The sequence below is a fragment of the Equus przewalskii genome, chromosome 17 (assembly GCF_037783145.1).
Source record: "Equus przewalskii isolate Varuska chromosome 17, EquPr2, whole genome shotgun sequence".
NCBI classification, from domain to species: Eukaryota; Metazoa; Chordata; class Mammalia; order Perissodactyla; family Equidae; genus Equus; species Equus przewalskii.
The window spans coordinates 57,124,176-57,150,216 of NC_091847.1; the positions used below are offsets into that span (position 1 = coordinate 57,124,176).

Consider the following 26,041-nt stretch of genomic DNA (forward strand, 5'->3'; position numbering starts at 1 on the left):
CTATCCCTAATTACCTTACAATGCTCAGCCACAGCAGAAGGCCTGTCAGCTTATTTTATTCACAATCCTTGAGGGAAAATCCTCTTGCTGTTTTCATTTCATACAGAAGAGAAGTTTGCAAAAGGAAACATTTGGCAGTCCTTCAGATGCTCATTGTCTGACGGTGTTAATAATGCAACTATTTTTCTTGATTATGGCAGCTTCTATAATGCTGTACCATTCATGCAGACCAGCATGCCCCAACTGACTGTATTTATTGACTGAACAGATAATTTATGCAATCACCTGAACTGTTTATCCTTTTCTCTTGCTATAAGCTTAGAATTTGGCTACGGACTGATTTTATGCTGAATTCTATTGTTGAAAGATGTCACGCTCCACTTGGCCCACCTAAAAAATGTCTTTCATTCAGACAAAAGAAGGTCAGCTGACCTGAATGAAGAACATTGGTAATTATAGGTAATTCACTAATATTTACCCTATGTTTTAAAGGGAATGTCAAAGTATCATGCAGACAATTCATATGTAGATTTTAAAATAAGGTTTTTTTTTTTTTAACTAATAGAGTCAGATTCACATAATCCACAATAGCCTCCAAATAAAAATTCTGTTTGTGTAGAAGTCTTTATCTAAAATATCTCCCAAAGAAAACTGTACCAGGGAGATAAAGTGGATACTTTTTACTTTCTAGTAGTAGGGGAAAATCAAGGTGACTTGATGACTCTAAATTGTGTTCTTGAGCATGTGAACAGCACCCCGGAAATGGCGTGGGTTCTCAAGCCACTGAAAAGTCTATCAAAACTGTACAAAGCAACAGGCGAGAAGTCACCTGTGGAAATATTTGTAAAATAAACATGCTGGCTATTGTTTGGACTAACTCCCATGGGTGAGGCATTATCTTCCACAACACAGCTAAGCAGTGTAACCAATATACAGTCTAAAATTACATACTTTGAAAACAGACTACATCGATTGCCTATCCACAACTGTAATGAAAAAAGAGATTGAGGAGGACACAAATAAAACAAAAATGCATTTACTCACTGTGTTAAAATTTGGAAAGAGCCCAACAGCAGAACTACTGTCCACTGGAAAAGACATAAATGGTTTGATGTCCAGTGAAGGCTGCATCATCAGGGTAGGTGTGCGCACAAGAGCAGGAAGGGTAGTGGTGTGGCATGTACTGCCTGCCAAGAACAAAACAAAAATGAATTCAATCTCTCACTCACATCCATCTCCCTCCCCAACCTGTGGGGCAAAAACAAGATGGCTGAGCTGAAATCTGCAAGCAAGAGTGTTACACTGGAAGTAAGCAAATGGCACAGGAGGAGAAAATACAGTTATAAACGGTGTTCTTTCTCATTGTCCAAGACCGTGATGCAGAATGCTTCCCTACGTATGGCAAGGGCCAAGGGCTGCTCAGACTCGGCCTGGATACATAGGACACAGATCCTGTTGGCAGAATGAGATCATCCTGTTGTCCAAATATTGCCTCTCACTAGCCAAACATATAGGAGAGAGGAAGGGAGGAGCCTCTTGAAGCCAGATGTTCTTTACTATTCAGAGGCATTGAATGGCTAGTAGGCATGGTTTATGCAAATCAGAGATAATTATAGGGTTTTTACAAGGAGAAGAAAACTTGAACTCTTATAGTTACTGTCTGCTCCCAAGAAAGTTATGATTCAAACAAGTTGTACTCTGAAAAAACAAACTGAGAGTTGCCCTTCCTTGGAGGGAAAAAGGCTATCCAGACATTGGATAGTAAAAGAATCAAAAGGGGTGATTACAGCCTGGGTGGGGGTAAGGTTTTGGGGGACAGGGAGGAGCTGGGACCGAAACTCAAACTTTTGTCTTCAACTTTTATTTCTAATGAGCCTTGTGTTATTTTAGCAGCTCTCCCTTTTAATAATCATATGAGCTGTCATCTCTTTAGAGAGCTGGTTTACTCCATGTGTAGGCGAGTACAGCACTCCTCTGTAGGAGTGAGCATTCCTCGTTAGCCTGTCGCCCCCACGGACTGCAGATAAGTAACTGCTGGCACAGGTGGCTCTCTGGAAGGCAGGCTCTGGTGTGCCTTTTTTTATTTTTTAATATAACAGCTTTATTGAGACATAATTCACATATCAACAATTCACCCAGTTAAAGAGTACAATTCAATGATTTATAACATAGTCACAGAGTCATACAACCATCACCACAATCAACTTTAGAAGATTTTCATGATGCCTAAAAGAAACTCCAAATCATTAGCCATCACTCCCCATTTCCTCCCAACACCCTCAGCTCCTGGAAACCACTAATTCACTTTCCCTCTCTATAAATTGTCTATTCTGGACATTTCGTTTAAATGAAATCATACAGTATGAAGTCTTTTGTGACTGTCTTCTTTCACTCAGCCCAATGTTTTCAAAGTTCATCCATGTTGTAGCATGTATCAGAACTTTATTCCTTTTTAAAGCTGAGTAATATTCCATTGTAGACGTACCAGTTTTTGCTTATTCATTCATCAGTTGCTGGGCATTTGAGTTGTTTCTACTTTTTTGGCTATTATGAATAATGCTGCTATGAAGATTTCTTCATAAGTTTTTGTGTGTATTTACGTTTTCGGTTCTCTTAGGTGTATCCCGAAGAGTGGTATTGGGGATTGTTGGTTCCTATGGTAATCATATGGTTTAACCTTTTGAGAACTTCCAGACTGTTTTCCAAAACAGCCGAACTATTTTACATTACCACTAGCAGTGTGTGAGCGTTCCAATTTTTCCTGGCATGGCAATATAGGACCACACATAATTATATGCCTAAAATCTCCTTCTGACTTCAAGGAGGAATGAACAGTATGGGAAAATGCTCCAACTTTTAAATTTTCCACAGATGTTCTTACTTGGTGTCCCAGAATAATTAAAATTCCTATTTCAATGATTTTTTTTGGTAATGAATTTCCTTAATAAACTTTACATCATATTTCAAAACATTCCAGAACATTATTGGCAATAGTGTTTAATGAACTGTCGTACCTCATTTACATTGATCCTAAAACCAGAAAAATAGAGAAAGGGTCTGAAGTGTTTGTCTGTAATGGCAAGTCTTCAGGTCAGCCCCATCCGTTAGGATACACATAGAGAAGGACTCAGCAAAAAGAGAATCAGACAAAAGTATAGATCAAACAGCCAGTTTTTTCTCATGCCAAAGTAAACACTCTGCTCTCAGGCTAGCATTCACATAACCACCCTGTATTGAATTACACATTATTCTTCTAATTAGGTAACATTACATTCACTGCTAACTTCAGAGCTTGTAGATCCAAGATGACGTATTATATCAATGTGTCCAACGGTGCAGAGGCACTCATTGAAATATTTATTTTAAAAGTTTACTTTAAAATTTTAGTTTCAGATAGTTCTTATATTAGACCAATGGTCTTTTACAATTTACAATTATTATTGTTAAAAATCTAGAGTATAAAAAGTATACAGAATTAGTCTACTTAAAGCTGCCTGATAAACAAATGTATACTTATTTTGCCATTGTGGGTCTCCCAAAGGGAAGCAAAATTCTTTCTCTAACCCCAGAGTGGTGGTTCTGATAACACTGTGTAATACATGGCCCCAGAAGGCCTGGTGAGAGTCACTTTGTACTAACAAACTCAAATCAAATAGAATGCAACATGGAACTTAACAAGCAGATTGCTCCATCGACAAAGGTCAGAATGCACAACGATCTAACCTTATCCAATCAAATCTCCACGCTAATAAAGACAAGGCTGGAGAACTACTTAGCTGCCACAATTCATTAGCATAAAAAACTTAGCAGCTGTTTACCATTTCATTAGCATTTTAATGACAGACAATTTGCCATGTTAAACACAGATTGTTTTAAAGTACTGGTAGATCTTCTGAATAAATATAAACTAGGCTTTCAACAATTTCCTCACCTCAACCTTCCTGTTTTCACTTTTAAAACCTGATTTTGAATATTGCTTCACCAAGACTGATTGCTTCAAAGGAAGTTTTTGCAAACGGGAAATGAAGAGGGATAAAGTGCATTTTTTGCGCAGGTTGGTTCTTGCTTTGATCCCTCTGTCACCTTACTTCAGATTTTGCTGCTGCTGGGAAGCATTTCTCCTCACCTAGGGATGCCTGAAAGTCAGTGGGAGATACAAGCAGAAATTTGGCCAAAATGCACTGAGCCTGCAAGTAAATGCTTAATTTCTCTAAAACCCAAGGACTCGCTGAGGAAAAAAAAGGTTGAAAATGTAACAAGCAGGTATTTCAACACAAAGCATGTTAAATACATATGTAATGTATGCTTTACATTGCTATTGTCATAGGACGGGACCAATTTTTGTCTTTTGTATGAACTATCTGGCAATATTATGTAAGACACCTCCCATACGTAGTTCAGTTTCAAACATAGGATATAATCTTGCATATATCATAAGCAACCAAGTCATAATAGGGCTCCACCTTATTTGATAATAAGGCTTTTTATATCACTTGATATATATATATTTATCAAACTCCCTGTACTAAAATTAAATACACACACACAAGCATGCATGCCCCCAAAGATCTAACAGGCACCATTCTTACCATGGAAATTCCATATCTACATACAGTCTCCCATAAGAAAGCAATTAACCCTCTCCCACAAATTTCATTTTGATGGTAAAAACCAAATTGTATTCATCTGGAGTTATGAAAGCAATAAAATGTGAAAGACAACTCACCACTATGATCATCAAGAAAACTGTTATTTCAGCCAACTGCCTCTGTAACATAATAGGTGCTTTATTATGTCAATGGATTATGTCATAATCCTTCACAATAAAACCTCATTTAAGGACCAGGTGACACTTGAAATTATTGCCTTAGTTTTTGACCTTTAGAAATATAAGCTTGATGGCCTATTTAGGTTATATCTTTGAGGCTTTCTAGTGGCTCTTCTTTATGTCCGATAACACAAACAAACAAAACACCTTATTCTTTAAAAGGAGAGTATGCCAAAGTCACGGAAAATCTGCATGGAGAAGCATTTGCAGAAGGAGATAAAATATCTATATATCCTATATCTTGAGGAAGTAGTTTCTTCTTATGCCATTATTATGTATGTCTGCTTTAGTGAGTATTGAAATAAAAAACTTAACGTATTATAAAAATCTATTAGATGGAGACAATATCAATTATACAACTCACGAAGATTTCTTTAAAGAAATTAAAATGAGTGGCATTTCGGATTTTCCAAACTCAGGTTTCTCTTTTTATTGCTTTCCCATCTTTGCTTCCCCTTATACTGACTAACTTTCTCTCTTGCCATGACAATTGTCAAGCAGCATCTCCTTCACTCCTTGTGCAAGATGACATGAGTGAAGCCATATTAAAACAGAGCCAGAGCTGCCATTCCAGAGGAATTGCCTTGCACATCTTGTTTTCTTTATTTTCCAAACTGGACCAAACTGCCACCATTTCAGTAAGAACAAGAATATCCCATCTGCAAGGACCGATGAACTTGGACTTTGCTGATGACCTGATTCCTAACCAATTGATGAAGTACAAGTCTAGCCTTTTGCCTGATGACCAAACATCAGGCCAATCTATGAAGTACGAACCTAGCCTTACCATATCTAGCACCAATGAACTCTTCTTTAATGCAACTTGCTTCATCCTCCCTTTTCCCCAAGAAAACCCTAAGCCCTTCTCTTGTAATCAGGATGCTATTTGGGTTTCTACCTGAATCTGTGCGTCCCGAATTGCAAATTCTTTGATCCCAAATAAATGCTTTGTTTCTTAAACTAGTTTCTGTTTTTGTAGGCTGACATGTGGGGCCTTCAGAAAGTGGGACCTGAAGCGATCTCACCTTCCCAGACGGGCGTCCCCTGGAAACGGGTTCAGTACAAACACGAGCCCCCTTGTGTGCTTAGACGCTTCCACAGACAGCCAACTCCTCCGATTCTGGGACCTGTTCAGGCTTGATCTCCCTCTCTTTGGTTGAGGTCAGTGCCTTTTTTGGGGGGATGGGGGAGGTGAGTGCCCAGGAGACTACTGTCTCAGTGCCCACATGATGGCCCTTACCTCGGTGGTGGTGGTGGGGATCTCCCTTAGCAGTTTTCCCTGGCCAGTGAGTGCTCTAACCAAATTAAGAGATTTCCCTATTGTCATTTTTGTTTGCGTGCTTTTCTTTACCAGGTGACTTCCATTTTCTAAAATTCCTCCAGAAGTTCCTCGCACGGGAACTCCAGCTGGTTTTATATTTAAAACTATGGTCCTTCTTCTTGTAAATTTCTGTCCCAGTAGACCAGTAATACTAAAGATAATTTAAAATTACAGTGGCCATTTTGAGGCTCCTTTGAGTTTCCAAAACTTGTCTTTTTGTGCACTAGATTTGAGAACTATGGAGCAGACAAATTACATGCAATCTTTAATTTCTAAAGAGTCAGGCACACCTCCTTCCAGCACACTTGCTTAAAACTATGGTCTCGGAAGCTGTAAATATTTACAAAGAACAGCAAAATCTTAATAAGCTTTTTTTGTGTCCTGAGAGCTTGGCTTGGTAACCATCAGTTTGGGGACTGCAAAATAGGGTTGGATAGAAATGCGGGTTGCACCCCATTTGTGGTCAGTTACAGCTGGACGGAAATGTGAGTTAACTCCATTTGCAGCTAGGGTCCTACCAAACTGCCACCAGCCTCAGGGGAATTACATTGGCCATTAGAAGGAACATTCCAATTAGATAAGATCACTTAAGAAATGCACTTAAAAGTAAAGGCTTCAGCGGCCTGCCCCTTGGTGTAGTGGTTGAGTCTTGCTCAACCAGTGGAGCGGAGTTGTGCTCCACTCCAGTGGACAATGGCTCCCAGGTTCGGATCTCGGATGTGTACCTAGACCACTCGTCAAGCCATGCTGTGGTGGTGACCCACATACAAAATAGAGGAAGACTGGTACAGATGTTAACTCATGGCTAATCTTCTTCAAGCAAAAAAAGAGGAAGATTGGCAACAGATGTTACCTCAGAGTGAATCTTTCTCACCAAAAAAAAGTAAAGTCTTCAAAGTTCCAAAATAACTTTATTGAAAGCTTCATTGCAAAAAGCTAATGAAAAAACAGATATAAAACATACCTAAAAGAAAAGACTATATAAAAGTCTGTTAAGTTAGTGGCTTTATAGACAGCACTATATCAACCTTTGAAGAAGAGCTCTGTATGAGCCCTTCCCAGAGTTAACGAGATTCTGAGACGTTTTCTGGTAAACTGCGACATTATTCCCTTAAACAGTCAAGGAGAAAACAAAATTAAAAATTAATGGAGTTGTTTAATACTGCCAGGAATATTTACTGTTTGTTCCAGCTGAAACCTGAAGAGACATTTGAAAGGATTTAATAACTTATGATCAGAAATTTGGCCAAATTTGAAGCTGATATTCAGAGCCTGATAGGAATATTTTTATAAGCCTTCTTCCCTAAGTTAAAGTAAAACTGTGTACCCAGAGGAAAAGAAGCAAATTAGGGATGATGTAGTTGGACAGGTAGATCAAAGATGATAGTTAGAACCCAATTTCTGAAGAATTGAGAGTAACTGTCCTTATCTTACAAATCTTTGCAAAACTGGATATGCAACTCTAGAGGCAGTTCACATTTCACCCATTCTCTTTCACAAATTCCCAAAACCTCCCCTATAGCTTGTAACCTCTCCAGGGGAACTGTAATTCAGACCATCACCAATTCCTAAGACTGAAGGAGAAAAAAAGGAAAAAAGAAAAAAATGGCTGTAGAAGAGCCCTTGCCCCAAATCTAGCATCTTAAGTGTCTTCTCCACGAATATTAGTAGAAAAAAAGCTTTAGCCATCTAAGCAGATAACCTGAATTTGTTCCATCTGCCAGAACCAAAATTTGGATTCAATTACAACTAGTGAACTTTGTGTTACTGTACCTGATTCATGGCAGTAATTTTAAAACATTAGTAATGGGGTCTCTATGTATGCATGTCTATATATGTGTATAGTGTATACTATATATATATGTGATATTTTTCTACCTCTGAATGGTATAATTTCTAAAAGAGCTCTATTTAATTGCCTTAAAATAGGCAGTTATATAAATTGTTTCTAAATATAATAGAAATGAACCCAAATGAATTTCATGACCATGTGATTTAGGAAAATATTTGGTATTAAAGCTAATTTAAGTTTGTTATCTTTAGAGTTATAAGCATTATATATAAAACTTCGGTTCTACCTAGGTTTACCAAAACCCAAACAAATTTAGTTATCTCTGTTACAAAATTTGGCAGCAAAAAAAAATTGATGGCTGACTTTGTCTAATGACTCATAAAGTTTTTGTAGGTAATCTAAATATAATTATTGGAAACAGTAAAACTAAGACATAAGACTAAAGAGTTTTTAGATGAACATTTTAACAATAATTACATGTTATGGTATATGTATTTAAAAATAACTTGAAAATCTTTAGGTAACTTGAAACCTTAGAGTTTTGCTAAATTAAGTTAAATGATGGAAATTCATTCAGTAGCTAAATCATTTCCAATAAGATAAAATTTTAGACATTATTACTAAACCTAGGTTTATCTACTTTTTGCTTCTTTTTACAAAAAGTTAAAATATTTGGGTTTATTAATAAACATGCTTTGTTCCATGCTGAAAAATATTTTACGAGAAAGCACATTTCTTAGAAGTGTTTACAAGTCTGCCAATCCACAGCATGCTAAAATAAAAGACAATTCATAATTATTTCTTAGTTTTCACTAAAAATTAAGGCTTCTAAGAGTTAAGAATTCTAATTAATATATGTGATTAAAGCTACTAAAAATTAATAAAGGAAACATCTCTACATACAAGAAAAGTAAGATGTGTGTTTTCGGTAAACAAGGATAAGGAATGGAGATATTTTTGTTTGTTTGTTTTGTTAAGAAAGTAAATTGTCCTAAAGTACTAGGAAAGAGAGAAGGCATGGGACAAATTCTGAATGTCAAAAGGAAAATTATGGAAAGTTTGTGGAAGAAGAACCCTGAGAAAAGAGTTTTGAGCTTGGTCAAGTCGGCTAAGATTGAAATTAATTAAGTAAATGAGGTTGTCTTTTTTTTTTTTTAACTGAGGTAACATTGGTTTATAACATTATATAAATTTCAGGTGTACATCACTATATTTTGATTTCTGTGTAGATTACACTATGTTCACCACCCAAAGGCTAATTACCATCCATCACCATACACATGTGCCCTATTACCCCTTTCACCCTCCTCCCTGCCCCCTTTCCCTCTGGTAACCACCAATCTATTCTCTGTGTCTATGTATTTGCTTGTTATTGTTGTTGTTTTTATCTTTCAATTATGAGTGAAGTCATATACTATTTGACTTTCTCCATATGACTTATTTCACTTAGCATAATACCCTTAAGTTCCATCCATGTCGCAAATAGCAAGATTTTATCTTTTTTATGGTTGAGTGGTATTCCATTGTGTGTAATAAACATCTTCTTTATTCATCCATCCATTGATGGGCACTTAGGTTGTTTCCAAGTCTTGGCTATTGTGAGTAATGCTGCAATGAACATAGGGGTGTAAGTATCTTTTCACATTCATATTTTCAAGTTCTTTGGATAAATACCCAGATCATATGGTAGTTCTATCCTTAATTTTTTGAGGGATCTCCATACTGTTTTCCATAGTACTTGCACCAGTTTACATTCCCAACAGTAGTGTATGAGGGTTCCCTTTTCTCCACATCCTCTCCAACACTTGTTATTTCTTGTCTTGTTAATTATAGCCATTCTGATGGGCATGCGGTAATATCTCATTGTAGTTTTGATTTGCATTTCCTTATTAATTAGCGATGTTGAACGTCTTTTCATGTGCCTGTTGGCTATTTGTATATGTTCTTTAGGGAAATGCCTGTTCAGATCTTTCGCCCATTTTTGAATTGGGTTTTTTTGTTGTTGTTGTTCAGTTGTATGAGTTCTTTATATATTTTGGATATCAGCTCCTTATCAGAGGTATGATTTGCAAATATCTTCACTGAATTGTTAGGTTGTCTTTTGGTTTTGCTGATGGTTTCCTTTGCTCTGCAGAAGGTTTTTAGTTTGGTGTAGTCCCATTTGTTTAATTTTTTCTTTTGTTTCCCTTGCCTGGTGAGACATGGTATTCAAAAAGATACTGCTAAGACTATCTATGTTTTCTTCTAGAAGTTTTATGGTTTCAGGTCTTACATTTGAGTCTTTAATCCACTTTGAGTTAATTTTTGTGTATGGTGTAAGATAATGGTCTGCTTTTATTCTTTTGCATGTGGCTGTCCAGTTTTGTCGACAGCATTTATTGAAGAGACTTTCCTTTCTCCATTGTATGTTCATAGCTCCCTTGTTGAAAATTAGCTGTCCATGGATGTGTGGGTTTATTTCTGGGCTCTCAATTCTGTTCCATTGACCTGTGGGTCTGTTTTTGTGCCAGTACCATGCTGTTTTGATTACTACAGGTTTGTAGTGTATTTGAAATCAGGGAGTGTGATACCTCCATCTTTGTTCTTTTTTCTCAGGATTCCTTTGGCTATTTGCAGTCTTTTGTTGTTCCATATAAATTTTAGGATTCTTTGTTCCACCTCTGTGAAAAATGTCATTGGGACTTTGATAGGGATTGCATTGAATTTGTAGATTGCTTTAGGCAGTATGGACATTTTATCTATGTTAATCCTTCCAATCCATAGCATGGAATATCTTTCCATTTCTCTAAATGAGTTTTAATATCAAGAGTAAGCTGGTACAAAATTAGAACTTGGTTTTCCCTCTCTCTTAAAAGGATAGTTTTCTTGGGCATTTAGTCTGCTCTTGATAAAGAGATTATGAAAGATTTTTTCTTCACCTTTGAGTAGTCTACCAAAAATGCAAGATTTTATATTTTATCAAAATAAGTTTCCTGTATTGCTTTTAAAAGGTTTTTAATCATAAGAGATGAGGTTTTTCTTACAACTATACAAATTTCTGTATTTGCCAAAAATCTTTACTTGTCACCTTGGTTAAATGGATAGCTAAGCGTTGTTTCACAGTGATCTGTGATCCTATTTAGTCAAGTGTCCAAACTTTTTGATATTTTTGACAAACTTCCCAAAATTCAAATCCTAAATAAAGTTTTTCTTTTGACCTGAAAGTAGCAGATTTTCCAGTGGGCCCCTGGGACTTCTCAAAGAATTTGATGTTTTACAAAAAGGGAAATATTAAACTAATAAGGTTTATTTGGTATGTTAAACTGCATGGGAAGCATTGTCAAATAAGTGATTCTAAGACTTCCTTTTTGGATATCCTTGCACACATATATGTTATTGATGTGTTCTAAAAATTATATAAAATTCTTAAAAATCTGATATGTCCTGGTATAATTCTAGTCATTATCTTAAAATGTTGGTTATAGAAATAAAGGAATAAATTTCTTTGTCACTTGCATTGCGATCAGATCTTTAACCATGCCATTTTAAGCTTTTTGCCATTTACAGATAGTTATTATTTTACTCTGATGTTTTTGCAAATGTGTTTAATCTTCAGAGAGATTCATGGCAAGGCCTCTGACACTCACTCTAGAAATCAGTTTTATGATAAACTTTCAGATCATAAAACAGAACTGGGTAAGAAATTACAGAACTCTAATGCAGAAACTGATGGCTTCATAAAACTGCTAACAAAAGATCAAGATCAAGAATTGATAATACACACGACTACATGACCCAAAGAGGATGCTCTAATGTTTTATTTTTCCAGATTTAAAGAAACATTTTCTCTTAAGCTATCAACAATCTGGTAAGATATACTTTTCTGAACAAAGATGAGACATTTACTTTTTCTCCCCACCTGATCTCTCCAAAATTCAGAAACTCCCAGTGAATATTTTTATTTTCACTTATACAATCAGTCCAAGTTTTTAATATAAACAAATTAGTTTTACTATAATTATCTTTGGTAAAAAAAATGAAGGTAATTGTGGAGGGAAAAATTATGTTGCACTTTTGTAGATGTTGGATTCTAGTCCTGTTGCCTTTGAGGTTGGGACTGGCCTCACTGGGCCTAAGTTACTGCCTTTGATCTAGCTGACAGCTCACAGTGGCCTGTTGGGAAAACAGGAACTGACTTCACATGGGATGGTCACTGACAGATCAGTGTCTGTTGGTATATAACCTTCTGCTGATCCCTTGTTGTCTTACGCTAGTATGACAAGCTACGGTCATATCTTGTGCTTGAGCCTATCATCAACGGGTTAAAGGAGCTTTCCTGAGTTCCAATTTAAAGGATCCTGTTGGTCACAGTCTAGAGACTGGTGACTGGGTATTCTGGAAGTGACATTATAAGAAGACAGCCCTCTACCCCTATCATAAAGGACCTTACCAAGTGCTCCTGACCACTGACACTGCTGCAGAACTAGAAGGCATTTAACCTTGGAGATACATCTCACAGCTAAAGAAGGTTCCACCTGACATCCAGTCCTGTACAAATACTGGAGGCTTCCAAATCAAATTGACTAGGAAGAGAAGCAACTGACATCTGAGGCAAACAGCTTTCTCAAGATAGCTGGACCAGGCCTATATACCTTTCACTTGCTGTTGCTTCTTAATTTACTTTTTCCCTCTCTTTCTTGGGAAGACAATACTCTTATCTGCATCTCCAAATCTATTAAAAAAGGGGGAAATCTTTCTGTCAGGTTTGTCATCAGAAGCCTCATAGTGTACATGAGTCTAGAAAATCATTTAGTACACTTAATTACCAATCTCTACTCCATTCCTCCCCTAATTCATTGTGCTAAGTGTCTAGAACTTTTCACCTAACCAATCAAACTTCCAGAGATTTAAGGGGTAACATTTGTAACTCTTCTAAATACCTCTTGTTTTACTCGAGTAAACACCTTTGGCAAGGTAGACAGAACTAGACAGAATTTGGGCACAAGCCAAATGGTTAAATGCAGTGCCCACTGACATCCTGTGGTTCTTTGATCTCTTTAGCTAGCTGCCCTCACGCATTGCCTGGTTCTGACCTATTCTCCAATTTGGACTTAGCGTTTTGTTTGTTATTATAGGAATTCTCATTGTTGTAAAACTTTGTCTCCTTTACATAGCTGGACATTATAAAAATACCACTTGGATAATGGTCACACAGCACTTTGAAATGATTACTAAGGCTTATGAAACTTCGCATGAGAAACTTCAAGGAACTGCAGAAGATGCTTGCCCTCAAAAGAACTTGACAGTAGTGCCTTTTTCTGCTCTATAACTCTTGTTGCTCAAATGTGGCCTGAAGGCTCCTAAGGAAACCATTTTCCCTCCTACGTGGGACACAACATACCAGGAATGACCTTCCTGGCGACAAGGGCCCAATGATTCTTTGATGGCTGATCAGCAATGCTTTCCAGTGTTTTATCAGCAATGCGTTTAGAGAAAGATCTTGGTCAAAAGGGGAAAAATGTGAAAGATGACATGAGCGGAGCCATATGAAAATGGAGCCAGAGCTGCCATTCCAGAGGAATTGCCTTGCATGTCTTGTTTTCTTTATTTTCCAAACTGGACCAAACCGCCAACACTCCAAGAAGTCAGTAGGGACAAGAATATCCTGTCTGTAACGACTGATGAAATTGGACTTTGCTGATGACCTGACTGCTAACCAATTAATGAAGTACAAATCTAGCCTTTTGCCTGATGATCGAACCTCAGGCCAATCTATGAAGTACAAACCTAGCACCAAACTCTTCTTTGATACAACTCACTTCATCCTCCCTTCTCCTCACAAAAACCCTAAGCCTCTTTCCTGTAATCAGAACACTATTTGGGTTTCTACCTGAATCTGTGCTTCCCAAATTGCAGTTCTTTGATTCCAAATGAACACTTTACCTCTTAAACTGGTTTCTTTTCTTGTAGGTTGACACCCCTACCTCATCATTTCCATTCTTTTAACAGTCTGCCACGTGAGGAAAACAAATTTACCAAGAGATCATCAAGTATGGTCAGTGAGAGGGGGCTATGTGAATAGGGGATGTGACTGATAAAGGGTTTTGATTCTGAAAAGGTCACACAATAATAATAACAGAGATAAGATTTTTATAGTGCGTATTATGTTCCAGACACTATCCTAAGTATATTACATATATGTGTACCCACGTATATACACATATAAATATACATACTTATTTGTATATATACTCATTTTATACATACTAACCAAATAAACAAGGTGCTGTTACTAGCCCCATTTACAGATGAGAAACTGAGGCACAAAGAGGTTAAGCCCAACTTCATACAGCTTGTACATGGAGGAGCCAGGATTCAAACTCGGTCAATTTGACTACTGAACTCTCTTCTTTACTATGGTGCTGGGGTCACCAAATTGCACACCTGAAAACACTTCAGTTACATAGATACATTCTCTAGCTGCAGACAGAAGCATTTTACCATCAAACTAAAAGATTGAAAATGTTGGATCTCCTTTGTAGCTGGGAATTAGAGGAAACTTTTATTTGACCTTAATGTAGTATCTGATACTAAAATAACTAAAATATGTAAGAGTTTTAATGCTCTATAAGACCCGCTTCTAGAGTGTATTTATCTATGAATAATCCTCCCCAAATAATAGTATTATTTAATTCAATGAATAATTGTGGGGCACCAACTGTATAAGGCACAGTGCTGACAGCTATAGGGATTACAAATGAGTCAGAAAGAATTTATTTTGCTTACTAAGAAAAGATAAGAAAATAATAACAACTACTAGTACCATTTAATGAGAATATTATTTATGCCAGCTACTGTGCTAAGTGATTTGTGTCCCTTATTTTATTAAATTATAATACAAATCTATGAGGTTTATATTATTATCCCCATTTTAGAGATGAGAAAGATGAGGCTTAGAGAGATTAAGGTCACTTAGTATGTGGTGGGGCCTGGGTCCAAACTCCTCTTCATCTGATTCTAAAGCCCTTGTTACCATTTCAAAAAGTAGGTTGCATGTAAAGTTGCTACATGAAAAAGATTCTGTCATCAAATACGTATAGAAAATGCTGGCTTCAATGAAGTTTAAAATGGGTCTTTTCTGCAGACATCTTGGAGCTTTTAATATACTAATGGGTGCTAGGAATGTCTAGGCAGATATAATTTCTACTCTCAACTTCTTGAGCACGAATCGTCTTTTCTATTTTCATCGCACAGCTTCTGGGACGGCCATGACTTTAGGCAATGGTGTTCTACCCACATTAAAAGCATCAGTTCAGGAGAAAGCTGATGAATTCCGGGTCCAACACTTTCTTGTTGTGTAACCTTGAACAAGTGATTTTACCTCTTTATATAGCTATTTTCTTGTCTATAAGTTGGGCAAAATAAGAGTATCTACATCACAGGACTGGTAGGAGAATTTAATTGAGATTTTTCTATGCAAAGTGCTTTAAGCCCGTGCCTGACACCGAGCAAGTGTTCAATAAAGTTCAGTTGCTGTAGTTGTGAACTATTCCTACTCCTCTTACACTATGCCATATCCCTGAGGGCAGAGATAGTTAGATCCAGTAACGCTTATAAAAGACAGGATGTGTCAGGGATCATATACTATCAAAAAATGTTAAGGAGGTTCAAAAGAGAGAGAAATTGCATATGGTTAGGAGTTAGGCTCATAAATATTTTAATAAAGCAGCTCTCTCATAAGCCTTGAGGAATGGTTGTATTTTGAGAGGTGGGTTTCGGAGAATGGTGACGAGAACTGCATAAACAAAAAGCGTAGGAAGACAGAAGGTGTTAAAATTCTAAACTTTTTGAGTCATTGAAAGTACTCAGTGTTTCTGGATTAGAAGGTGAAACAATAAAGAGAAAGCTTCACATCTTTGCGGCCTTGGAGTATGCAAAGATTTCTTAAACGGGAAACAAAAGTGCCAAACATAAAAGAAAAAAATTCATAAATATACTCTATGAAGAATAAGAATGCAAGAATAAGACACTATCAAGGGAATGAAAAGGGCATCCATGGAGTGGGAGATGATATTCGTAATATATATATACTGACAAAGTACTTGAATCTAGTATAAAGAACTCCTACAGATCAACAAGAAAAAGATTAACACGGTAGAAAAATTGGACAAAAAACTTTAATGGACACTTCACAAAAGGAGATACTAAAGTGGCCTGTAAACATTTGAAAAAGTGCTTGACTTCATTAGTGATTAGGGATATGCAAGTTAAAACTACAACGAGCTATTACCACATACCCACCAGAATGGTTACAATGAAGAAAGATGAAGATTAACAAGTGTTGACAAGGATATGGAGCAATTAGAACTCTTATCTGAAGTGTAAATTGTTATAACTACTTTGAAAAACTATTTAGTAATATCTACTAAAACTGAATATATACATACCCTATGACTCAGCAATTCCACTTCTAAGTATATACCTAACAGGAATAGATGCATTAGAATGTTCATTGCAATACTCTTTATAATAGCCCCAAACTGGAAATTAGCTAATTAACCCATCAATGTAGAAAGAATAAATAATTTTGGTATCTTCATACAATAAAACATTCACATAATAGAATACAGCAATGATAATAAATGATACATAATTACATGCAACAAATAGACCTTGCAAATGTAATTTTGAGTAAAAGAACTAAAATAAAGGATACAGTACAAAATCAGGCGAAACTAATCTGTGCTGTTAGGATCGTGGCTGTGCTTGTAGGAAAGGTGGGGTAGGGGGGTGCAGTGACTGGAGGGGAGCATGGGAAGGCTTCTAGAGTGCTGGAGTTTTCTTTTACTTGATCTTAGTATCAGTTACACAGGTATTACGTTTGTGGACATTCATTCAACTGTACACTTTGCACTTTCCTGTATATTTTAATAGAAATTTTTTAAAAGTAATGCGTTCAACGCTATTAATTTTAGTAAACTATTTTGACAAATACAGGCGAAATTCTCCAATAAGAAGGGCATCTTCAAATACTGTCAAGTTTGTATATTTTTAGGATGAATATGATGTTTTTTGAGTTCTTTTTTCCACTGCCAGCTTGATTTTGCTCAAAATGATTCATGAGAAAATAAAAGTTCCCTTTAATGCTAATACTTCCTTGCTGAATTTTGGAAGTGGGCAGAGGAGACTGACATAGAATCTGGTGATGCCAAAGAGAAAAATGTGTATCTAGAAATCTGAGTCTATAAAATCTTAACAGTTGGTGGGTCTGTGCCTAAATCTCCCTTGGGGCACTTAGGGTTCCCTCCAAAAACTCCAACAGCAGGATCCTGGCAGAATGCTGCATTTAAAAATAAATCCTTCTGAGTACCACACTAAAGTTTATAAGCAATAATGAAGTGCCACGTCAAAACACAGCAGTGGAGCCACATCGTGATGATTTTTAAGCCACAACGTCCTTTGGGTTTAGTAGTAATATGCCAGCTTTTACACAAAACCATGAGTCTTTCACTAAGATGCAATGGATGGCTTTTTGGAAGTGTGACAATAGAATACATACAGCCAAGTGGAAATTCACTTATATCTGAATATCTTGCCCATGCACTGAGTTTCTTATATTTAAATGTTGAAAAAAACGGGTAAGATTTATTTACTATACAGTACAAAACATAGTTTGGTTAAACATGTGACATACTTCATTAGTGGCATTCTTTTTTAAAGCAGCATTGAAAAATCTGAGAATTTCAGAATTTAAGTAAAGAAGACAATTGGTTCTCACACACACACACACAAAGCCTTGAGGACTACTTGTCTTCTTTTAAGCTGAATTTAAAACAGTTTTGCTCTGTTATAGTTTTTCCTCTTGTAACCTGATAGTGTTAAGCATGCAAGAAAGAAAACTCAAAGAAGGGAAAACAGGGTTCTGACAAATGCTTTGTCAAGCTTTTTGAAATAGTTTTTAATACACCTGACTTATCAAAAGGGAATGTCATGTGCTTAGCTCCTGAATTACTAAGTCTTTAGAGAAGCCAAAATTATCTCCAGACAGAGCTTTACTAAAATTGTCTGAGGTCGAGAATGGACTGGAAGGTCACGGTAACCTGACGAAAGTTTCTGGCAAAAAGACCCAGGGAGATGGTCTTGAGCTACATTTGCCCAGTGACTCCTGTCTGTGGCATCAAGATGCTTCCACGAGGTCTGTTTCTGTTACAAACAGAGGACCTATTTGTTGTCCCCTTAGTGCTCTAGGGACGTAGGTCCTAATGGCGGCATAGAACTACGACTTATCTTAGAAACCTTCCCAAAAGTACAGACTTTCCTAAGAAAGGCAACTACTATGTTTCTCAAGCCACTGAATATTTCTAGAGGAATTATATTTCATAAAATTTTAGAGGTAAACATAATTTAGGAATCTACCCTTCATTTTATGTGAGAAAAATGGGATGAGGAGAACTTCATCCAGCATGGTACCTGACTGACGCAGGGATCAAGCCTGGAGCTTCTTGCCCAGGGACACTGTTTCCAGTAGCCAAGTCTGTACAACCAAAGATGTGTAAGAGTCATATATTGTAATCGTTATCTTCTTTAGAAATTTAAATAGGCTAGTATTTGGTCCGTTTTCTTTTTATATTTTGACTGAAATTTAGAAGTATTCATTTTTAAATGAGATTTTAATTTTAGAGTTTTATTAATATGAATAATGGAAGAAAAATTAAATGAAAGAGAAAAGCCCGTGTGGCCAAGAGCCAACATTTCTTTCCATTTTAAAGAACAGCAGAGGATTGATTGCAACACCTCATTTTAAATAATTCTTTTAATATTCTCAACGGGAAAAAAAGAGAATGATGAACCCCATTAAAACTATGCTTTTAGCCATACTGTTTGGATCAATATAACTAATTCAAATAGCCTCCTAGCAGGAGGCACACTCACATTTCTGTTGGTGGTTTTTATACTGAGGTACTATCAGGACTGCAGTAAAAATGCTATCTGAAGACACATTTTTCCAAGCAACGACAACTGACCTTCCATTGGGGCAGATCAAAGCCGCAGGGCCATTGGGGTCTCTGGCTCTGTCTTTAGGCCTCTCCTCTGCGGCTCACACAAACGGCCGGGCTGAAGGGGCCACATACAGCAACTCCGGAGGTCAAGGCACCCAGCTGCTGCTAGAAATTCTAGCTCCGGGACACAAAATGTTTTTTGCCCCCTGGTTTCAGAAAATTTCAATTCTTGTATTCAGTGTTTTGGCTATTTGCATTTAAGAACCAAAAGGAAAAAAAAGAAAAAAAAGGAATAGTGGTTTACTTAATGGTTTTTTTAAAAAGACATTTTTCCCTGCAAGCTTGCTCAATTTAAAGAAAGAGAGTTCATATTTGCTCTGCTAGTGCTCTGTACTCCCACCCTGGGAGAGAAAAGAGATTTCTTTTGCTTAAATATTAACCAAACATTTCAAAGCTATTCAAAAACTATTGTCCAGGCTAAAAAAAAAAAAAAAAAGCAATAGGCTTCTAGAAAGCACAAGCTGGGAAGAAATAGAAACAGTAAAAACTGTGCTGTAACCCTTTTTCCTTTCTGCACAAGTATCCCATGGCCACTATAATTTTAATGCATTATAGAGTGTTCGGGGAAAATTCTAGTGGAGTATTGTAATCATGGTGAGCATCATAGAAGAGGCCACTCTTGGTTCTCCATCAGCCAAGAAACAATTTCCACCCAGGAGCAGTAGAGATGGCTCCCAACTGGCAGTCAGGGCTGCTGTGTAAGCCACATGAAAGCGGCCATTCTATCCCCGTGGAAACCTGGTAGGAAGTGACTAACCTGGCCATGCCAGGGATGGGGTGAGCAGCGACCGTGAGTCATGGGAAGAGAGCAGGGTTAGGATGGGGAAAAGGGTGCGGGGGATCTGGAGAGTAAGGACAAGAGTGGTGATTTTAGCTTAACTTTGCAGAGTGGACGAATGCACCAATTCCTTATTTGGAATTTCCTAAGAGTTCACTCCTAAAATAATTTCCTTCCCTTTTATCTTTTGATTGTATGGCAGAAAGCTGTACAGAATGAAGTAGAGCAGAGCAAACTATATAAGCAGGAAGAACTTAGTTAGGCAGAGCATGTAACTCCCTCAAACAAAGAAGCTGAGCCACCAGGATACAACATGATATCACCCTTATCCTGAGAAACACGGAGTATCCTGTGATCAAGCGGATGCTTGGACTCCAAAGGGTCTTTAGTCAGTATTGAACACAAAGGCCAATCCCTGGCCTGGCTTCTTGGAACTCTGCCATTGTCCTGATATCCTAGAAATTGATGCTACTTGCTTTAATCATGCAGACAACTTCTGGGGCACTAGTGATATGCAAAATAGCATCAGATAAGGCCCTCAAGTGAATGCTCAAGGACATTCTGCATTAGAAGTGATTCATCATAAACGATTGCCCCTGTCCCCTGTGCCCCCTGTTTCATGTTTATCCTTATACCATGATACTAACTTTGTCCCAGTTTTTCTTCTGTGGAATTTCTTGTTGGCTTCCCAAATAACTCCTTCTCACTCTCCCAATGAACACGAAAAGTCAAAGACATAATGATTTTTTAATAAGGAGCCACATGGAGAGTAGAGAATTTAATCACAGCACTCATCATTTTCCTTTTCAATGGTTTGCTTTATAAGGCAACAAAGGAATGGAAATATTTTCTTTTAGAAGAACATTTGTTTTGACTCTTGGTCTCTTCTAAACTTCAAACAGCCTTTTAAGCTCCCTTTGCTTTAAAGGACACAAATGGAAAGTAAACAATTCATAAAACATAAAATAATTCATAAAATAATTCATAAAAATGGACCTGGTGCTCAATGCATTTAATTTGACAAAGTATGTTTCCAGTGAAAGAAAATGCAAAAAGAATCCAAAGTTCCAAAATTGCATAATCTTTGTTTCCATACTTTGATTGACTTTTTTTCTCTAATACCCGCTTTCTCTGTCTCTCTCTTATCTCTCTCTATTGTCTTTGCTGCCTCTCATCTCTCTTGTCTGTCTCATAACTCTGGCATCTCTCTGTCTCTGTGTCTTCCTATCTCTGTATGTGTATGTGCCTGTCCCTCTGTCTCTCTCATCTCTTTGTCTCTGTCTCTGTCTCTGTCTCACACTATAATATTTCCAGGGAACTAGAAAGCACTCATAAAATTTGTCATTTGCCTTGTTTTGCAGCTATATTGTATTAATTTTGTTTTCAATACGTGCTTCTATAAATCAAAAGATTAATAGGAAGATTTTGCTAATATCAGGACAAGTTTGTGCCTGTGGCAAGATAAAACAAATTAACGCCTTATGTCTGGTTATGTCTCAAGTAGTCATGTCAGTTGCAACAACTGAGGATTGTTTTTACGTGTGCTTACACAATAGTATCTGCCATATGTGTGACGTAGTGGGACAAGTTAAGAACTTAAATCCACCATAGAATTTAACGGTATATTTTTATAGAGGTTCATCATCAGTATCCTGGCTTATACAAACACTGTAAATTTTCATTGGGGAGCACAAGGTGCTTTTACATATATTAAGTAGACTTCTAAACTGTTACATGGCTAACGATCACCCCACAGTTTTCTGATGAAGAAAATGATGCTCAGGGATAAATAATCCCATGAGAAAGCAAACATATGAAATGAAGCCAATGATGGACCCAGGGCTAGAAAAAAAATTTCTTCCAAAATCAGGTACTAGGCTAATTGTGATAACTACTCTGCGGACAGCGTCTGATAAGAGATCTCACATCACAGAGTCTTTTGGACCTTGTAAAGATTAACGCACATTGGCTTTCCTCATTTTTTGCAACAGTCTACTGAACCTGCAGTTTTTACACCTCTAACGCACCAGTGAGGCAGAATAAAAGAAGTCACCACTCTTTCAATATTTTCCAAACCACCTGAAATCCCGCTGGGGACTATGAGATAAAACGTCTTCCTAGTGCCAAGAGTTTCTAAGCTCTTTCCTAACAGCAATATTTATCCATGTTTTAAAAGTGGCAAAATTGAAAGAAAAAGGATTTTTTAAGTGGGGAAAACTAAAGCGATAATATCAAAATCAAAATGAGAATTTCACAAATATCTATTGTACACATACAAAATATATCTGTCTTCTTGACAAACAATACTCCCCTTGAGGAGCTGCACTTACCTGGTTTCCAGAGAGATTTCTATGCCCAAGGGTCTAAATAAACATTGAGCCATTGAGTTTTGACTGGAACTAGATGGAACACTAAAAACCTGAAACATTGTCTATCATAAAAATCATGTGACAAGAGTGCAAATCACTCACCACGTCACTCAATTTTATTACAGGCTACCAGCCACTATTCTGTCAGCCTGAATGTGGATTTTGAAGATGCACAATCATCAGCTTAAATATACTTCCTGAAGAGAAGAGAGAGAGTTCTAACATACTTGGTTTAAATATGAACTTCATTTTTAACTAGTGGTTATTCTGAGACAAACTTTGAAAGAAAAAGGAACTATAGTTTATAAAAATAATGGAAATGTGGGAACTCAATCACATCTCCATTATATTCAGCAAAGTAACTCAATATGACAATTCAAAGAAAAACAAGTTAGGAAAACCAAGATGATATTGGGCAAGGGAGTCCTGAAATTAGCAAATTCTATTTGCTCTAATTCTGATACTTTTTCTCTTTTCTGAAATTGATTTGAACTGTTTTACATTTTTGTCACATACTTCATGAAAAAGTTCCCTGAGGTGTAAATGCTAATCAGCCAGCAACGCTTACCTTCGTTTTTAAGATTTCAGACCACGTTCACTGCTGCATTCGAACACCAGACGAGGTGTTACACCGAGAGAGAAACAATTCCATCATTTCAACCTGGTGCTCCTGTGAAATGTGGTGCTAGGAAACAGCCGGCAGGCAGTGCGGCTGAACAAATCATACGTCCTGTAATTGCCGCTTAGCTCTAATTACTATTGAGGATAGTGTTTGCAACTCGATTCCAGGGCGAGGACAGGCTACCTTCTGACGACACTGAGCCAAATATATCCTAAAAGACTGACAGGGTACTTTCTTTCATGTAGTTTTTTCTGAGTATCTTCTAGCTACTCAGAAACTACCAATCCTCCATGGTAAAAATGAAATCAATCATCTGACACCCACCTCTCCTTCCCAATGAAGCAATTCTAGTCTCTCAAAAATATTTATTTATTATGACAATTTGGAATTTTTGGTATCACTTAGACTTAAGGGGATTGTTTATTTCTTTTCTAGTTGGGCAACTAAACCTTTACTTTAAAATTGCTTTTTATTTTAAATGGGAATGTGTTCCTGAAATATGAACTTTATTTACATTCTGTTTGTCTAGAATAATTTATTTGCATACCATTAGGCCAGAAAAATTCGTTTCCTTTCCTGTAGACTTTTAGGTTTTTAAATAAAGATTCACAGTATATAATCCAAAAGACTAAAGCAGACAACAATTTGATGTTGATAACATTAATAGAGCTGTTTATGTATTTTGATTCAAAAACCTAATTTAAGTTATATGGAAGAATTATCATGGTAAAATTAGCAGTTGTGTAGGCTTGGAACCAAAATGATACAATATTTACTCATATATCTAACTAATTTCACTCTCCATCTAGTGGCATCTGACCGTGTGATCAAAATAAGGCTTCTGATGTACCCATGTTACACAGTGTGGCTATGCCTGAATGGCTGTTTTGCTTATGCTAAGCTCGTTGTCATTGATACTGATGAGTTAGCTTAGTGGACATTTGACTGAACGAAAGAAACTTGAAAGGACTGATGTTTGCAAATGTCAGGAAGGATTTTGCACCTTTGGTTGTGCAACTTAGCACATTTGCTAACCACAGGCAACACTTTAGCGACATAGAGAACAAATTAACCTCCACTCAGATTCAGAGTTTGCGTATATCTGCTTATGATTTGCACGGTAACTATTACGGACAGGTAAACCTAAGGGAATAATTAGATGCAGCAATCAAAATGGTAATTATAAAACCAGCTCTTAGAAATGGTGCATATCTCCAGGCCCAATGACCTCAGTTGTTGTTATGAATAATAACAAAATAGCATTCTAAATGGAACATAGCATGCTAACTCTATACTTACTTTTGCCAAATAATAATTGCATGCCTCTTGTTCATAATATTTAGCTCTTCATGATTAAAATAAAATTATAGTCACTGCCGTGGTTTTCACTTTTTTATTTTATTTTTTAAAATCTATACCTATGATAGAACTCTCCTAAGAAAAGTCTCAGATTATGTCAATGCTTCCTTCAAAGTATTTTTCTTTCATGGAACTAGGCAAAATATTCCATTCTTTTTTTGCCTGCCCTTAAATCATGCCTGATTCTTAGAGTATTTTTCCAGAACATTTCTAGGTCTGGCACACTAGTCCATCCTCAAACTCCCAAATCCTTTATTGGTACCTCTCAAAGGTCTTTAGTTTAGTTCAGCAGTACACAAAGTGTGGTCCCCAGACCAGCAGCATCAGCATCACCTGAGAACTTGTTAGCAAAGCAAATTCCCAGGCTCCATCCCCGACCTGCAAAATTACAAACTTCAGGGGGAGAACCCAGCAATCTGTGTTTCACCCAGCCCTCCAGGTGACTTAGAGCACACCGATGTTTGAGAACCACGGGTCCATGGTGCATGTATGTACTGAGAGCAGTAGGAGAATGGGCCTTCCCTTTTTCACATCCATTACCATTACCTTCATTTAGGTCCTCATTAGCTGTTCACTAGTATAATTCTTTAATCACCGTATACTCCCTGTAGTCAAGTGAATTCTTAAGGAGGACAGCTTGAATCGATCATTTTCCTATTCAAATATCTTCCATGGCTCCCCTAAGTGGGTTACGGGCTCTGAAATCCAATACGCCTGATCAAATGCCTACTCTACCACTTAGCAGCTGGGCAACATTAAATGAATTAATTGAATTGTTAAGCCTCAGTTTTCTCGGTTGACAAGTAGGGATAAAACAGTAGCCATATCTCATAAGGAGACCTGAAGGAACTAATGTGTGTAAATTCTTACTAAAGTGCATAGAACATTGGAGGATTTAGTAAATGATAAGCATTGTTATCACCATGACCAAACCCATGGCCGTAGAATACGGTTCCAATGCCTCAGTTTAGCACCCATCACCATCTTCAAACTTAACTGAAAACCGTTTTCTTACACTTTCTAAGATATACTAAACTGAATTATTCCTTAAGGTTAAGGGCCAAATCCTATTTTTCTTTCTGTCTCTGGCTCCGTAGGGCACGCCTTACACCTAGTAGTTGTTCCAGACGTGTTCACTGCATGAAGCACTGGCTGGTGCTTGCACATACACACTTTCTTAGATCTACCACTTTGTTCATGCTGTTGTTCTCCCAGGATGCCTTCCCTTTCTGTCCCCTTTTAAATTCTCTCCATTTTCAAGTGGCATTTTAAATGCCATCTCTCCCAGGAAGACTTCCCACTTCCATCAGAAGACAGTATCTTGCACTCCTCTGAACCCGCAATACATTTCATTTACACCTCTCTTACAGTACTTAAGACAGACATTCTATTGTATACGTGTTTTTTTCCCCAAGGAGCTATAAGCTCTTCTGGGTTACTGCTGTTTGCCTAGTGCCTTGCTCAGAGAAAGCACTTAATGAAAGTGTTGAAGGAATAAACGAGGTAAAGGGAAAGGCATCTATATTCTTATTATAAGAATTGTGCTGCTGCATACCACCCGATTAAAAGTTTTCTTTCCCGTTGATAACTATGATGGTCTTCAAAGATTGAATGGATTATGAGAATTACTGAAACAAGTTTAAGAGGACCCTTTATGAACAGAGTGTGTTCCTAATTTTGGGTTTGAAGTTAGTGTTCTAGAACTCAGAAGCATTTTTCATAGAAACAAAGTCATAAATGGTCATGGATTCCTGGGATGGTCCTCAAAAACTTACCCCACAGAATACATGTATTAGATAGAACCTTACACTAGCAATAGCACTTCAATGCCAGCATTATGATAAGGGGTCTTGAAAAGGAGCCAATATCCTATGAATGTTTATGAAGATGCTCAGTCTTCCTTGCAAAACATAAAACCACGAATTTTGTTTTC

At 37.1% G+C, this 26,041-nt stretch overlaps 1 protein-coding gene across 30 annotated transcripts in view; it reads right to left on the minus strand.

Annotated features, from left to right (window-relative positions):
* Positions 1-26,041, minus strand: part of ZNF385B (zinc finger protein 385B) — a 385,687-nt gene that overhangs the window by 80,649 nt on the left and 278,997 nt on the right. For 24 of the 30 annotated variants that reach the window (XM_070581599.1, XM_070581604.1, XM_070581606.1 and 21 more), the window contains one exon: positions 1,045-1,187. In XM_070581599.1, coding sequence (XP_070437700.1) covers positions 1,045-1,187 — 143 coding nt within the window. Of the gene's footprint in view, positions 1-1,044; positions 1,188-4,726; positions 4,764-22,088; positions 22,211-22,695; positions 23,065-26,041 lie in introns of those variants that run through there. The other 6 variants (XM_070581622.1, XM_070581612.1, XM_070581617.1 and 3 more) reach the window with 6 other exon arrangements.